The 15,407-nt window shown below is 44.6% G+C and overlaps 1 protein-coding gene across 9 annotated transcripts; it reads left to right on the top strand.

Moving 5' to 3' along the window:
* Positions 1-640: 640 nt before the first annotated feature.
* Positions 641-15,181, top strand: gigyf2 (GRB10 interacting GYF protein 2). 9 transcript variants are annotated; one of them, XM_076097522.1, is made up of 29 exons: positions 641-747; positions 2,701-2,752; positions 2,939-3,119; positions 3,293-3,388; positions 3,612-3,720; positions 5,047-5,152; positions 5,320-5,360; positions 5,445-5,477; positions 5,657-5,749; positions 6,205-6,398; positions 6,902-7,049; positions 8,064-8,252; positions 8,361-8,530; positions 8,860-9,016; positions 9,121-9,287; positions 9,520-9,617; positions 10,192-10,320; positions 10,428-10,558; positions 10,680-10,780; positions 11,012-11,152; positions 11,252-11,410; positions 11,499-11,738; positions 11,822-11,944; positions 12,076-12,438; positions 12,702-12,907; positions 13,041-13,192; positions 13,299-13,501; positions 13,734-13,887; positions 13,992-15,181. In XM_076097522.1, the coding sequence occupies exons 2-29, from the start codon at positions 2,715-2,717 to the stop codon at positions 14,054-14,056; spliced, it is 3,987 nt and encodes a 1,328-aa protein (XP_075953637.1). In that variant the 5' UTR covers positions 641-747; positions 2,701-2,714; the 3' UTR covers positions 14,057-15,181. The 9 variants fall into 9 exon arrangements, with proteins under 9 accessions (XP_075953637.1, XP_075953636.1, XP_075953640.1 ...); XM_076097521.1 differs by having other exon boundaries at positions 6,202-6,398; XM_076097525.1 differs by having other exon boundaries at positions 6,187-6,398; positions 9,523-9,617.
* Positions 15,182-15,407: the final 226 nt, after the last annotated feature.

Genomic DNA, 15,407 nt, shown 5'->3' with positions numbered 1-15,407 from the left:
TTGGTCCATACACACAAGGTATGGAGGGTGAAGGTCAATGAGGCAACAAACTGTGCTGTGCCAGCAAGCCTAGCAAGGCCCAAGTTTACCCGAATCAATACACTAGTGAAATCAACCCTGCTTCAGACTGAGGCCCTTCTACCTTATTAACATACAGACACAGAAATACAGAAATAAATAAATGTAGATGAATAAAAATGTAGAAATGAATTCAAGTGCTATCGTGTGTAGCTTTGTATTGTGTGTCTTGTGTGTTATTTTTTGTATATCTTTGTATTATGTCTTTACCTTGTACTGTTTGTTATTGTGCTTTCCTTGTTTTGACCTGCCAAGGGACTACAGATGCAAATTACCTTAAAACTATAATCTGGCACGGTGCATCAAATGGTGACATTTATGTTTTAAACTGTACATGGTCCCTTTTAAATAAAATAAATGAATAAAAAAGATATTCGTTGATCTATTCCCTGTTTCATTATCAACTTTTATTTATTTATTTATTTCTGCATTTAATGCTTCTTAAACACCTTTTGTCCTCCATTTCGGCGCAAATAACAGTGATAAATACAGTAGTAATATTCACTCCACTGTCTGAGAATACGCAGCCGTCAGCAAAGCTGTCCACGGCATACGGGTTTTTAATCTGTCGTCATGTGACCCACACTCAGCCATCTTGTGGAAAACGAAGAGAGAGAGAGAGAGCCACACAACTCGCATACAAACCTTGTGCTGTCAGAACAAGCCGAGGTAAGACAGCCAAAGTTTAATACACTAGCAAAGAAAATTCGTACATTTAAGTACAGTGCCATGTCAGAGAGTCATGTTCTGATGAGCTGGGGTGCTTGGGGACTGTTCTTAAACAACCATGTTTACTTGGCCTTGCAGCAGCGGGCTCCAGTGACTCGGTGTGCTGGTCCGGGCCGCTAGTGCGGGACGTTTTGTCAAGGAAATGTTGTTGTGGATCCGGTCTGTTCGAAGGCCGCGTGTAGCTAGTTAGCCAACCTGTTAGCATGCTAGCTACAAGTGTTGATCATAGGGATTAACTCATGTGTCAGAGCGGTGTTACGTGTGGTATACAACGGTAGAATATAGAACAATACGTTCTCTCCTGTAATAACCGAATTTAGCGGCAACACATGTCGATCTTCACGTATGACATGCACACATTAGCTACGATGGGTTATAACACTGCTAGCTAGCTAGCTAACGTTAGTTGGCCAACTGCTGATAGCTAACGCGCTAGCATGACCACCGCTGGCTATGAAATATACACTGGTGTGGCAGCAGCATGTAGCAAGTGGTAGTTAAACTACAACTCTGATTCCACCTTACCGCTACTCTATTGTCAACGTTTAACCGTTGGGAGATGTGTGGGCTAATGTTAGTTACTAGTGTCATGAGTTTCAACGTTAGCTCAATTATCCATGTTAGCTACTCATTTGACTGGTTAGCTTGATACGTTAGCTAACGTCATGTTGGTAACGTTAAGGATGATTTCCACTAAACCTTTCCAAATGATCACCACTGCTCTAGCCAGCGTGTGACGTTAACATTAATCAGTCACGTAAATAATAGTAATATAACAAAAGCTTCAGTAAGGTTACAATTTACAACATCAGAGTGGATATCTGCTGAAATAGCTTAGCTATTTGTTTAGCGTTAATGTTACACGGTGGAGTCAACAATCCTGACAACTATGCAAGAACATAGTGATCATTCATTTTTTTTCAGCTGACCGAAGCAGTTCCCCCTTATTAACAATGGAAGTCCCACAGAACCGTACAAATAAGAGTTTTTATTGGACATTGGGCAGTTGGCGAGCTTTGGCTCTTAAATAATTTCAAACAAGTCGTAACATTATGTCGTCTTCTAACTTTATGTTCACACTGGCAAATGTGCGAAGTGTGCTGGAGAATCGGCACAAATGCTGTTAACTTAAGGCATTAATTTATTGCTTTAAGAACTCTAACTTACACGTGGCTTATCCTGGCTTCCATATGGTCAGCGGTACTGTCTGTCTACTGTCACCATGTGTGCCTGATGTCTGAGCAAGCCTCGCGATGGAATAAGTCCTTGCTTTGAAACCTAAGTGAAAGGGAAAGTCTTAGCAGTGGAAAACGACACACAAGTAAACAAACAGCTAATCTTGTTGGCAAAACGTGATCATTCTTTTCTGGTTGTATGCTGAAGTAAAAGGCAACCCCCGTTGACAATTACAGGTGTCTGGAGAACCCTCTTTGCAGACTGGGAGACTTCCTAAAATAGCTTTAGCATACTGAAATTGAACACTGCTTGTGTGCTAGTGTGATGGGCTGTTGTAACACATTAAAGCGGGTGATAAAACCTCAAGTATTTCTCCAGATTCTGTTGGTCAGATTTATGCTGTGATGAATACATTGTTAAATACAAACATTTACTTAAACTAATATGGTAAAACATCATAGGTTTAGTTATTCCTCTTCTGTAGATATAGATTGATTGCAAATGTATTTGGGATGGAAACAGGATTGAAGTTTAGTTATCCAGATGTTAAGATATAGTAATTGATTTTCAAAGTGCTCAACCCCCTGATGCAAGACAGCACTGCGGGGACTTAATGTACATTTATTGTCTTGAACTTGTTTTTTCAACAGTAGAATGTGCTGTAACAGTTATATACTGAGTGGTACTAATCCTTTTTCTCCCTTTTCATATTTGTAGAACTTCAAGGAAGAATGGCCGAAACCCAGACACTTAACTTTGGACCAGAATGGTAAGTAAACTAGCATGAATTTCATAATTATTCTGCGAGAACTGATTTGTAGGTTGTGAAACTGTTTTTCTGTCGGGGCCCAGTGCAGCTTTTCTAGACATGTTCAGACATGTCAAGTTCAGCTTATCTGTTGTTGCCCCTTTGTCTGTCCCTTCTGCTTTGACTATGCCTTCTCTCTCTCTACAGGCTCCGTGCCTTGTCTGGAGGTGGTAGTGGCAGCGGCGGCGGTGGTGTCGGTGGCGGTGGTGTCGGAGGTGGCTGCGGGGTCGCCTCTCCACCCCTCTCACCTGTATTGCCAAAGTATAAACTTGCAGACTATCGCTACGGGAGAGAAGAAATGCTAGCACTTTATGTAAAGGATAACAAGGTTGGTAGGCCCATGATGTCCGCAGCTTAGCTGTCGATGCGGGCTTGAAGTCAACATGATTTGCATACAAATTGTGTTCCTGCCCAGATTCAATTGACATCTTATTTTGGTGTGTTATAACATATTCTTTCAAACGTTCATGCATCTTAACAGTGAAACCTGTGATTGTTTAGATCCCTATAGACCTACACGATAAGGAGTTCCTGCCCATATTGCAAGAGGAGCCCTTGCCGCCTCTGGCTCTCGTGTCTTTTACAGAGGAGGAACAGGTAGGAGTGCTTCTATCGGGTCTCTGTCTTGGTGAAATCAGAAACACTTCCTTCTGACTTCTCGCCCAAGCTAATATATATATATATATATATATAATGTAGTTTATTGGATTATAAAGTACTTTTGGCAATAAAGGTACCAAAATACAGTTCCGGTGCAAAGAGGAGAGCTAAGAGCTTACGTTTTGTCCCCCTCGCTCCCCTCCCCCGTTTGTGTTTGCAGAGAAATTTTTCCATGTCTGTAAACAGTGCAGCTGTACTTCGGCTGACCGGACGAGGAGGCGGTCCCATAGTAGGGGCACCAAGAGGCCGAAGTACCTCAAGGGGTAGAGGTGAGAATTTCGTCATGTTTCCTTTTTTTTTTTTTTTTTTTTTTCATAGCTCTTCTGTCTATGCAGTTTCAGAAGTCACAACAACTGCAGATAGTTGAGATGCCTTTTGAAGAATCCCCCCAACTGAGACAAGGAATGTTATATTAGCACTCTGAAGGTGTTTTGCTTACTCTGCATACTCTTCCGCAGCTGCTTGAACTATTGATGCGTCTCAAACATTGAAAAAGAACTGCTAGTAGCACGCTGTGGGTTACAGTGCTGTATGTTACAGCAACTAAAACATTTAGGCTATAACTTACTGACCAACTCTCAAGAGCTGAATCATGATGCTGCAAAGTCATTGGCATTTACTAGGGCTGTATCCGTTTGAATTTATTTTTTTTCTAGTCGGATTTGCATGTTCATACATGTCGTATTTGACTGTTCATTCCTTCTTGTTTTTTAAGATTTCTGTCAATCCGAAAGCCCATTTGCATTAGTTCCAGTGATGATTTCGACCACATTTACATAGTCAAATGTGCCGAGTTTTCACGATTAGCCAAAAATAGTTTTACCCTTCTCGACGGGTGGTTTTTTTCTCAGTCTGCTTGGTAGGTTAGGGATAGTCACTTGATGTGGGAGGATCCCCTCGTTAACTGTGCTTCGTGTGTGTCGGTGTGACTTTTATTTTTTGCTGCGTCATCACCATTCATATCTATTCATATCTATACAACCAATGTGTTTGTGAGTACAATTCACAGGTCACATTCCCAGCTTTAGGTCCAGAAATGGGTAGAGTTCAATCAGTAGCAGCAGCTCTTAACATCTCTATGTAGGCTTTTATGTACTTCAACTGAACTTAGTTATCCATTTCTAGAACCTTTTCTGAACCGCCTAAATTGAAGGTTGGTCAAAAAGCCACGTCATATAGAGGGTTTTATTATAAACGGTACGTAGGGAAAAAGATCAGATGTTAACAGTAGTGCACAATATTGTTGTTTGTCATCTGATACACGCTGTGAGAATACCACAGCCTCACTGCTATGTCACTGTTCGAGGGTATTGTCTATGAATAATTGAGCGGATAAATTAATTAAAAACCACGAGTGGGTTTATGGTACATCATCGGATATCTGTGCGTATTCACCAGTGACTAATGGCTGTAGAGGGTGGGTTCAGACTTTCTGATCGTCTTTTGTGGAAAACATTCTGCTGCCGTTTGATCTTTGAGTGCAACTTTAACTATCCTACCTAAAGGCTGGTTCGTGCTCAGCAGCAGCACACAGTCAATGGCAACGTGACCCCTTCAGGTCATACTAAGTCACGTCAACTTGCGATTGTTTTCAGGCCGGGGAAGAGGAGATGGAGGTTTTTACCAAAGAAGTTTTGATGATGTGGAAGGTTTTGGTCGTGGAGCGAGGGAGATGCATCGTTCCCAAAGCTGGGAAGAAAGGTATTGAAATGCACAATTGTGGAGTTTTGTTGTAAAAGTCTGCCCTTGTTTGGACCATGTATAGATGTTCAATATGAGCGTTTTTTTTTTTCTAGACAGAAATGAAACACATTTTTGTAATAACTTTACATATTGTAGTGTGTTTTATTTTATTTTTTTCTCACCAGGGGGGAGAGAAGGTTTGAAAAGCCAGGTCGAAAAGACCCAGGTTGGTGTTACATTTTGTAGCTCAAATAATCAATACATGTCAAATGAACTGGTTTATTTACTTGTTGTGTTGTCACCCTAGCAGAGGTTGCCCCGGGACATTTTCCGATGAATCACAGTAAGTGTACCTTCGTAGTTTAATAATTGACCACTGAGTTCAGATTTATTTCAGTTGGTCTTAGTGACACCTTTGATTACAGTTAATTTCTTTTTTAACTGATAGATTAGGTAAAGTGAGTTTGATAATCATTGTATTAATGATGGCGTCACCTTTAACCATCCCGCTACTCTTTGCAGTCCGTGGCAACTATGAGGATGGTGTGACGGGCCTACCGAGGAAGATCGATTTCACGCGCTCAGAGAGCGAGAACTGGCGCTCTGCTCAGAATGGTGAGGATGATGAGGGGGGCTGGTGCCTGGCAGGGTCTCGGCGGGACAGTGAACGGTGGTGCCCCCTGAGCCCAGGTGGGCACAGCACCGACCATATTACCAATACGTCTATCTTTGATACATGTATTTGTGGTGTCCTGCTGTGTTTGTCGTATGGGTTCAGCTCCACTTTTTCTTTCGGTTTAGTGACGGGTTTGTCAGCTTTGCTTTCAGCATGATATGACACATAACCGGTACCAATTAAGGCCTCAAGTTTTGTGAAAGAGAGACGATTCAATGGTGAACCGGTCCCTCTTAATGCACATGCTCAAAATCATACTGTTACCATGTGTGATTGTATGTGGATGCAGTACTGGTGGCCAAACATTTACTCCCATCTTGATGACGCTAAGGTAGATCATGCGATTCAAGATGTCGATATGAAATATTTTAATCAGATGGGCCTCGGTCAGCAGGGTGGCGGGAACACCCGGACCAGCGACGTCGCTTCCCATTCGATGCAAGAGAAGACGAGCGCGGCTACAGGAGGCCGCGGTCGGGCAGCGGCAGCTTTGAGGACGAGAGGGACAGCCTGCCGGAGTGGTGTCTGGAGGACGCGGACGAGGAGGCGGGCACCTTCGACTCATCGGGGGCCTTTCTCTCACTCAAGGTCAGAGAAGAGTTTTGGTTAAATCAATCAATGAATGACAAAGACTTTGAAAGTAGGCGTCGATGCGCCATTTGTTGAACTGTGCTGTCTGTGCTTGGACTTACTTGCTGAGGGAGTGCAGTGTCCAGTGCAAACGCTTAAGATCTAGGGGACATATTTATTAGTAGTGCCCTCTCAATACACACTGGGTTGTGTATTGAGAGGGGGCCCTATTAACTGGTCCAGGCATGCTGGGTACAGCTCGCTCTCTGTCGATGTTGGTGTGAGGTTTTGCACCCACATTTATACTCTAGCATTGCTGGGGGAGGAAACTATACTATGGCAGGTGTATTAATCAGGATCCAAGGAAGCGCAGTGTCGATTGTGAAGTTGTTCGGCTGAGCGGTTCTCAAGAAATCTGCGAGCTACAATATGAGACACTATTAGCATTCCATAAATCTTTCAGTCTCTGGTGGCTTAGTGACCGGTATTGTGTTTTTTTTTTTTTTTTCTTGTGTATTCAGAAAGCCTCCAAGGAGCCAATCCTGGAGGAGGGAGAGCTGGACTTCAAACCCTTGGAAGAGTGTGAAGAGGGCCTGGAGGAGGACGACGGTCAGCCCAGGGAGACCAAAGAGAGGGTAGCAGAGGCCAAGAGAGAGGCCGAACGAAAAGGTCAGATAGTTTGAGTGCTTTTTGCGTTATTTTCTATGTTGTAGGACAAGCAGAGATAAGAAGTCAAATGAACGTAGTGCAAGAATCTGAATTCTACTTTCATAAGACTTTGTCTTAAATTCTTCCTCAGCCTCTTTCTACATTGTGGTGAGAAGTTTAGTTCAGCTACAAAAAAGCATCACAGACGCTGTTTTTTTTTTTTAACGTGGGGCCCTTTTGACCAAATTCACAACATGAGAACATTTTCTGTCGCTTTACTTTTGACACGTTTAACTGATCAAAAGAAAATGCATACTTGCGACACATGCATGAGCATGCAGGAGGACTTTATGTTTTTATACCATTTTCAATACCACAGGAAAAAGTTTACACAACACTGAAGGCATACCATTTTTGTATTCATTAAAAGATAAATATAACAAGGCTATAACATGACAATATGACTTTTCTACGACTGCAGAGAATGCTTCTCGAAACGGTTTCAAATATTCAGTATCTATGTATGAGAAAATCAATACTAATCTCATGTAAGCATTACTCGGCCCTCTGTCTACAGCTAGTAGACGGTATTCTGTTTGTGGTCGATGCCAATTTGTTCCCTTGACACCAGAATGTGGCCCAAATGATCTTCTTGAAACAGTACAGTAACTGTAACATCGCAGTTATTACTGACATAAGATTCACAAGCCAGTGTTTGTTGTTTTGGACACAAAAAGACACAATGGATTGCTCGGCTGCTTTGTCCACCAACCGCCGTGATGAAATAACAATTTACCGTCAGCAATTTCAAAGCAATCAAAGCCTGCGAGCATGAACAAAGAAAAGGAAAATGGCCGATGTGGAAGAGGTTCTCATGCTCATTGTGAATTACGTCAACATCAACCACAATGAAAACTGTTCCTTTTTTTTTTTTTTTTTTTTTTTTATTAAGTTGAGGGTCACAGCTCTATTAGTTATGGTACCATCTTATGTCTGCTATTATTATGTCCCCCCCCCCCCCCCCCCCTGTCTCAGAGCCCCAGGTTCCTGCCCAGTCTCTGGCCCTGATCCAGCCCAACAGAACGGAAGAGGCTGAGAGGCCCGCTGAACGGCAGCCACCCCTGGAGCTCCCACCAGAGCCCTGCAAAGCCCCCCTGCACGTCCCCATGTCTAACAGCATGCTCGAGTCCCTACCCATGAACCACATTACAACCCTTGCCCAAGGTGGGATTTGAGTCTTCAATTTCACTGTAAATATTAATTATTTTTTTCTCCCAGTTGGTTTTAGAGGCAAACCTAATTTCTGCCTTCTCCTCATGCTGTTCTGTACAGAAGTGTCTGCTCCATCGCCCAGCGTCCAGCTACCGCAGAAGCCTCTGGAGGTTCCTGTGGCAATGAACAATCCGTTGCCCTTCCCTTCAAGTTTAATGGCGCCTATTGGAAGGCCCACTGCTGTGCGACACGACACTGATGAAGATGAAAGACTGAAACACTTTGAGCAGGTAAGTTAGTAGAATTTGTACATGAAAATCTGTCGTAAGATAGGAAGGCTATCCTCTATTCCACAAACGGTCATAAATGATCTTTGGCTGATTTCAAGGACCTCTTAAAATCTTGCACTCGTCAAAAAGGAAAGCTTATTTTGTGAATATTATAACAGAGATGTAACTACCCGTACATTTACTTTAAGAGACCATAAAAAAATTCATACAATTTCTGTCCACTCTAACCCCAGCAACCAGTTAGTCGGCTAAGAGGAAGCAGGAAGCTGTAGAATGCAATATCTTTTCTAAAATTCTCTCGCTGTGTCTTCGCTCCATCTTTTCCCCAGGAGGCAGAAAAGATGGTAGCATACCTACAGGATAGTGTGGTGGACAACAACAGACTCAGAGCGAAGACTTCAAAGAAGCCCAAACCTGCAGGCCTGCCGCTCACCCATGAGGCTGCTCTCAAGTGGTTCTACAAAGACCCCCAAGGGGAGATCCAGGGTGAGACGGGAAGAGGTTCTGTGTGCTCAAAATGTGACGTGAATGCTGCGCATTTATTTTCCACACTTTTCCCCTGACTCTGCTCCCTTGTTGTGCTCCCTCAGGTCCATTCAGTAACCAGGAGATGGCCGAGTGGTTCCAGGCTGGTTACTTCACAATGTCTCTCTTAGTCAAAAGAGGATGTGACGAAGTATTTCAGGCGCTTGGAGAGATCATTAAGATTTGGGGGAGAGTACCGTTCAACCCCGGCCCTGCACCACCACCTCTACAGGTATGCGTTTGCTAAATGACTGTTTCATTCCTCATGTCCAAAGTCTAATACTAGTTGCCATTACTAGCCATGACCTGCAGGTGGTGTGGTATTCCACTCTTTCTACTCATAATATATTTCTACACATGATTTAAAATAGTTTGTTGTTTGTTTGTTTGTTTGTTTGTAGCTACCTTTTTTTTTTTGCTTGTTTGAATGCTGTGATTTATTCCGATTGTCTTCCTATGTACTGCAGGGGGATGGTGATAAAGAGAGGTTGAAGAGGCAGCAAGAGCTCACTGCTCTCAATCTTTACCAGTTACAGCAGCTCCAGTATCAATACCTCCTCAGGTACAGCAGGCTCACATCTGACACTTTTTTTGTTTGCAGTTGCAGCATGATTGTTTGTGTCATAATGACAAATGTCCAAATATACTAATTTACAAACTGCCTCACTTCCTGGACTTAATACAGAAATAGGTTAAAGAGTTCAAGTACGGCTCACACATGAAAATGACCCAAATGGATTTGTAAAACACCGAACATTTTAATTGCAGATCGCAATCTAGAAAGCATCTTGCATTGGCATCACACCAGTCGCAACGGCAAATTGGTCCAGGGGCTTCCTTACACCCTTACTTCCAACACTTTTGCTTGAACCACATCCATCTTCTGAGGCCAGCTACACACCTGTAACGCTTCATGACTGCGTCTTGCTCGGTTGTGTCGCGATCGCGGTGACGAAACCTGTTCAAAGACAGACATATAAAATACCTCAATACTCAAAACCACTTTAGTGGTAGTACCAGCTATAGTAGGTGTCTCCAGGACCACATTTTGCCATGATGACACACACACACACACACTCTCTCTCTGCTATTCTTTCGAATGCTAACTCCTGTTTGTCTGTCATTTCTGTGTTCAGGCAGCAGTATGCTCAGGCCCTGGCTCAGCAGAAAGCTGCAGCTCTTAGCTCAGCTCCTCTTCAACAGCAGCAGCAACACCAACAGCAGATCAACTTGCTTCTACAGCAATACCAGGCTCTCAAGCTGAGGTTGACATGCTACCTCTGAATACGTCTGTACCCGTGCTTCAGTGTTGAGAAAGACGTAAAGAGTATTGCATGTATATTAATACGTGTATCTTCTTGTGTTTTTGCAGAGCATCTGAGAGCCTCCTACCTCCCGTTACCCGGCCCCTGTCTGTACCAGACTCTGGTTCTGTGTGGGAAATGCAGAACCCGTCCTCTCAGGCTTCCTGCACACCAAACGTACAGCAAGCTGCTCCAAACAGTGAGGTCTACCTTAAATGTTCTGCAGTGTTTGGTTCTTCTTGAGTCACATGAGGGGGACAGAGAAGGTCTATGTGGTGTTATGGCAGGTCTAATGCATCGTGTTGTATCACTCTCCACAGCGTGGGACGGCAGCAGCGTGTGGGATTTACCTATAGACTCCATGGCACAGGCTCCAACCATCGAGCAGATGCAACAGTTAGAGAAGTCAAAGTCTGCAAAGGTAAACAGTGTTTCTGCTCACTTTTCTCTTTTTAAACCTGTAATAGTCTTGGGTACCGCAGCATCCAATGAGTGTTTTTTAAAGAAGAAAATGTTTCTTGATTTGAAAGATGAAATAAGATTGCATTACAATAGTTATTAGGCGGATGAATCTATGATTTTAAGATGTAGGACGTCGCATCTCTGCAGATAATATCATGGGGGGGGTGTTTTTTATTTTCTCATCCGACAGTTGGAGTTGGAGAGGCGTGAGGCAGAAATGAGAGCCAAAAGGAAGGAAGAGGAGAGGAAACGCCTGGAGGAGGCCCTGAGGGCTCGACAGGAGGAGGAACGGAAACGCCTGCAAGAAGAGGAGCTGGCCCGGCAAAAACAGGTTGAGCATTCAAACAATATTGATCTGAAGCACACAAAGCCCTTGAGCTACTGTTTCACTGATGGCGCTGAGAACTGACCCCGTTTTGTACATTGCTAGGAGGAAGCATTAAGACAGCAGCAAGAGCAAGAAGAGGCACAGCGCAGACAGAAAGAGGAAGAGGAGAGAATGGCACAAGAGGAAGCTCTCCGTCGATTAGAGGAGAGGCGGAGGGAAGAGGAGGAGAGAAATAAACGGGAAGAGTTCCTCCGCAAACAGGTGAGCGAATGAAATGTCACGCACTTCCTACCTCCTTTCTGGATTTGTGAAATGTCTCTCTAGAGTGCCATGTTGTCTACCTCTCCAGGAAGAGGAGCGCAGGAAGCAAGAGGAACTTGAGGCATTGAGGAGGCGCGAGGAGGAAAAGCGAGCGGAGGAAGAGGCGGCAGTTGCTGCGGCGGCGGCTGCTCTGGCCCAACAACAACTGGAGGAGCAGAAGAGGAGAGAGCAGGAGGTCCAAAGACAGCAGGAGCTGCAGAGACAGAGGCAGCAGCAACAAGAGGCCCTCAGGAGACTTCAGCAGCAGCAACAGCTTGCACAAATGAAGGTAAGCGCACAGACGATAAGCCAGCAGAAATAGACGGTACAAAATGCGGTTAAAGTTTATAAAACACCTGTCCTGCTCTGCAGCTGCCATCCTCTTCAAAGTGGGGCCAGCAGTCGGCCAACCCTATAAACCAGACTCCGAGCGCCCAGTCACTGGCTGAGATCCAGAAACTGGAAGAGGAGGGAGAACGACAGACGCGGGAGGAGGTAAAGGCAGCGAGCAGCCGGGTTTTGTTTGGCTGTTTTAGTGCCTCTATGAGTTAAAAGTAATGCTTTTTGAATATATCGTCATTTTCGTTATTTATTCATGTCCTCCTTTTTCCTTCTCAACCCCGCAGCAGCGACGTCAGCAACAGGAGCTCCTGAAACTACAGCAGCAGCAGGCCTTACAACTGGCTCAGCAGCCCCAGACCAAGCTGTCTGGTTGGGGAAGTGTGGCCAAACAGCCAGTGGCTACCAAATCTTTGCTGGAGATTCAAAGGGAAGAAACCCAGCAGATGAAACAACGGAAGGAGCAGCAACAGCAACAGCAACAGCAACAGCAGCAGCAGCAGCAGCAGCAGCAACAACAGCAGCAACAACAGCAGCAGCAACAGCAGCAGCAGCAGCAGCAACAGCCGCCGCAGCAGCCACCACAGCAGCAGCAGCAACAACAACCACACTCCATTGTCACCCAACAGATCCGCACTCAAAACAGAACTGTACGTGACCTACATGATACTCTGTCTTATTGGCTGGAAGAAGATGAAAGCTATGTAGCGCTGCAGGGATTTCTATTGGATTCAGCAACATTTTGACATTAAGAAATTCAAATTGAATGTCCAAAATATTACTCAATGTCGCTTTCATTTCATTTGAATATGTAAGAAAGTAATGGGCAGATTAAACGATACTGAAACGTAGTGTGGCTTGCAACCCTAGAAACCAGTGTTATGTCAGTAACGGTGTCTCACTCTCGCCACAGACGTCGTCTCTGAGCAGCTCGGTGTGGGGATCCGTGAACACCAGCATCTGCACTAATTGGGGCTCAGACTCCAGCAGTATCTGGGGGGACACCCACAACGCTAACATGGGCTTCTGGGATGAGGCGGTGAAAGAAGCTGTTCAGCAACCTCCTCCAACAAAGAAAAGCAGCGCGCAGAAGAACAACAAAGGCAACACCAACCTCAGGTATTTGTTAATAATGCCAAAATAGAAATGTCTTAGTCACAACCTCCTGGTGAAGCATGACTTACCATATGAAGGATATGAGTAATACACAGATCTTAATGACTTTGTTTTGCCTTCTTCCTGTATTGTGAAGTAACTCTGTGAGTGGGCGGGTCAATAAGAAAGCAGAAGAGGAGGAAAAGCTGGTAAAGTTGTTTCAAGGGGTCAATAAGAACCCGCAGGACACCTTCATGCTGTGGTGTGAGCAAACTCTGCACACCCTCAACACGGCCAACAATCTGGATGGTGAGACTTTTAAAAATATGCTTTGCACAAGCAGTCCACCCACAGCTATTGATCAACATCTCTGTAAGCCAAACTCCCAAATGTTCTCCATCCGTCTCCCTGCCAGTTCCAACGTTTGCATCCTTCCTGAAAGAAGTGGACTCTCCGTACGAGGTGCACGACTATGTCAGGGCCTATCTGGGGGACACTCCCGAGGCCAAGGACTTTGCCAAGCAGTTCCTGGAACGTCGTGCCAAACAGAACGCTAACCAACCGGCACCGCAGAGCCAACAGCAAACCTTCAAGCAGCAGCAGCAGCAGCAGCAGCAGGTGAGCGAGACTGAAGTGGTACCAGTGAGTTAAAGGCTCAGCAGGAGGTGCCAGATGTTTTGGTCCCATTTTTCATCTTGTAATGTGATTAGGAAAAAGCCAAACCAACCGTCAAACATTAGTGGTTTTGGGTTCCCTCTTTTCCACATTTTAATTGGTAATGAAATCATAATTTACTGGGACCACATCCAGTCGAGTAGTAACGTTCTGACGTTGCTGGCGTTCTGCACAGGATTCTGTATGGGGTGGAACAGGATCCTCGTCACTCCATCAGTCCAACCACACGAGCGGCCAGCAGCAGCAGCAGCAGCAGCGCTTTGAGACGGTCACCTCTGGGAAGAAGAAAAAGAAGCAGAAGATGGTCCGTGCGGACCCCAGCCTTCTAGGTGAGAGCGAGCACCCAGCTGCTAAATCCAAAAAACCTGTAACGACGTGTCACCGCTATTTATATCTTGCCTGCTAATTGGATCTTTGTTTGTGTTTGTTTCAGGTTTCTCTGTGAATGCGGCATCTGAGAGATTGAATATGGGAGAGATTGAGACTTTGGAGGACTGATTAGGGACTGTGGCCAAGCAACTCCAACTGACTGTATCCGATATGAACAGCAGCTGTTTTACCCGAACCCCCTGCTATGCCCCCCCACCCCCCCCCCCCCACCCCCCACCCCCAACAGCTTCCACAAGTTTCACATTTATCAGACATACTCTGGTAATCCCTCATCAATTCCAAATTGCGAACAAACGGTGATCTCTGAGGCAGGGTGTGTTTTCCTATTGCGTACGGACCTATACTCTGATAACGACCCTCGGGAGAAATGGACCGGAGCAAACTGGCCAGTGAAACATCCGACCAGCCAAGAGAGAGAGCCGTCACCAAATGAACTCAAGTTTCTGGAGAGGTCTGCGGCGGTGTCTGTGTCGGCAGAGCATCAGCTGCTTGGACCCGACTCGTGTCCTGAAATTCAGTGACAGCAAATCATTTAAAATTTGGCCTCTGTTGTATGGGATTTTTTAAAGTGTGGATATATGGGTAGGGTGGTTTGGGTATTATGGGAAAAAGGTTAGAGAGATTATATCCTTTTCTTTTTTTTTTTCTTTTTTTATTTATTGAAAGTTCCCCCCCCCCCCCCCCATGCCATGTTCACACTACGAGCAACAAAAAACTGCTACCTTGTGGTAGCAACACAACACTTAGCAACACTGCTAAGTGTTGCTCAGGTGCTCGTTGACGTTGTTATGTCCTGAAACGGAACTTGCTAACGGCATTTCTTTTTTTTTTGTAGTTGGAACAGAACAGGGTGAAAATAAACCACATGATCGGTTGACGCTTAATCGCGTCACCGGAGCGCTAAAAAATGTTGAAAGCAGCTCCACCTTGATAAGCAGTGCGTCACGCAGCAGCAAGTGTCGGTTTGTAGCTTCATGTCACCGGCTTCCATTGAAAATGACTTGTAGAATGTTGCTGCGTTGCTCGTAGTGTGAATGCAGCGTTACAGTTGAATCCCCCCCCCCCCGTTCCTCTTCCGTTCTTCTGCTGGGTGTTCATGGATAATGACGGCAAAGTAGAGCCCAAGGATTCGTGGCCACTTATGTCCTGTTTTAAGGACATATCAAAAGTTCCAAGTAGTTATCTATTTCTTGTAAAATACTAGGCTGTTTAAAGAATAAACTTTCAATTCTGCATCTGTATTATAATATATGAAAATGATCTGCTGGAGTCATACTTTTTTTTTTTTATTGACGGTATGAAATAAAACAGTCTGTTTGGGCTGTGCACACCTGTGTCTGAACTATTCAAAAAAACTACAAATATGCAAACGTCATTTGATTCACAAGCATTCACCCACACGAGTAGTCACGCTACAATAAATCAGTGGGTTTCATTTCCTCTTAGTAGATTTAAAAAC

The sequence above is a fragment of the Anarhichas minor genome, unplaced genomic scaffold, assembly GCF_050575085.1.
Source record: "Anarhichas minor isolate MPS153535 unplaced genomic scaffold, ASM5057508v1 ptg000024l, whole genome shotgun sequence".
Taxonomy (NCBI): Eukaryota; Metazoa; Chordata; class Actinopteri; order Perciformes; family Anarhichadidae; genus Anarhichas; species Anarhichas minor.
Note: the sequence above shows the minus strand (reverse complement) of the source record. Positions and strands in the feature narration are given on the sequence as shown.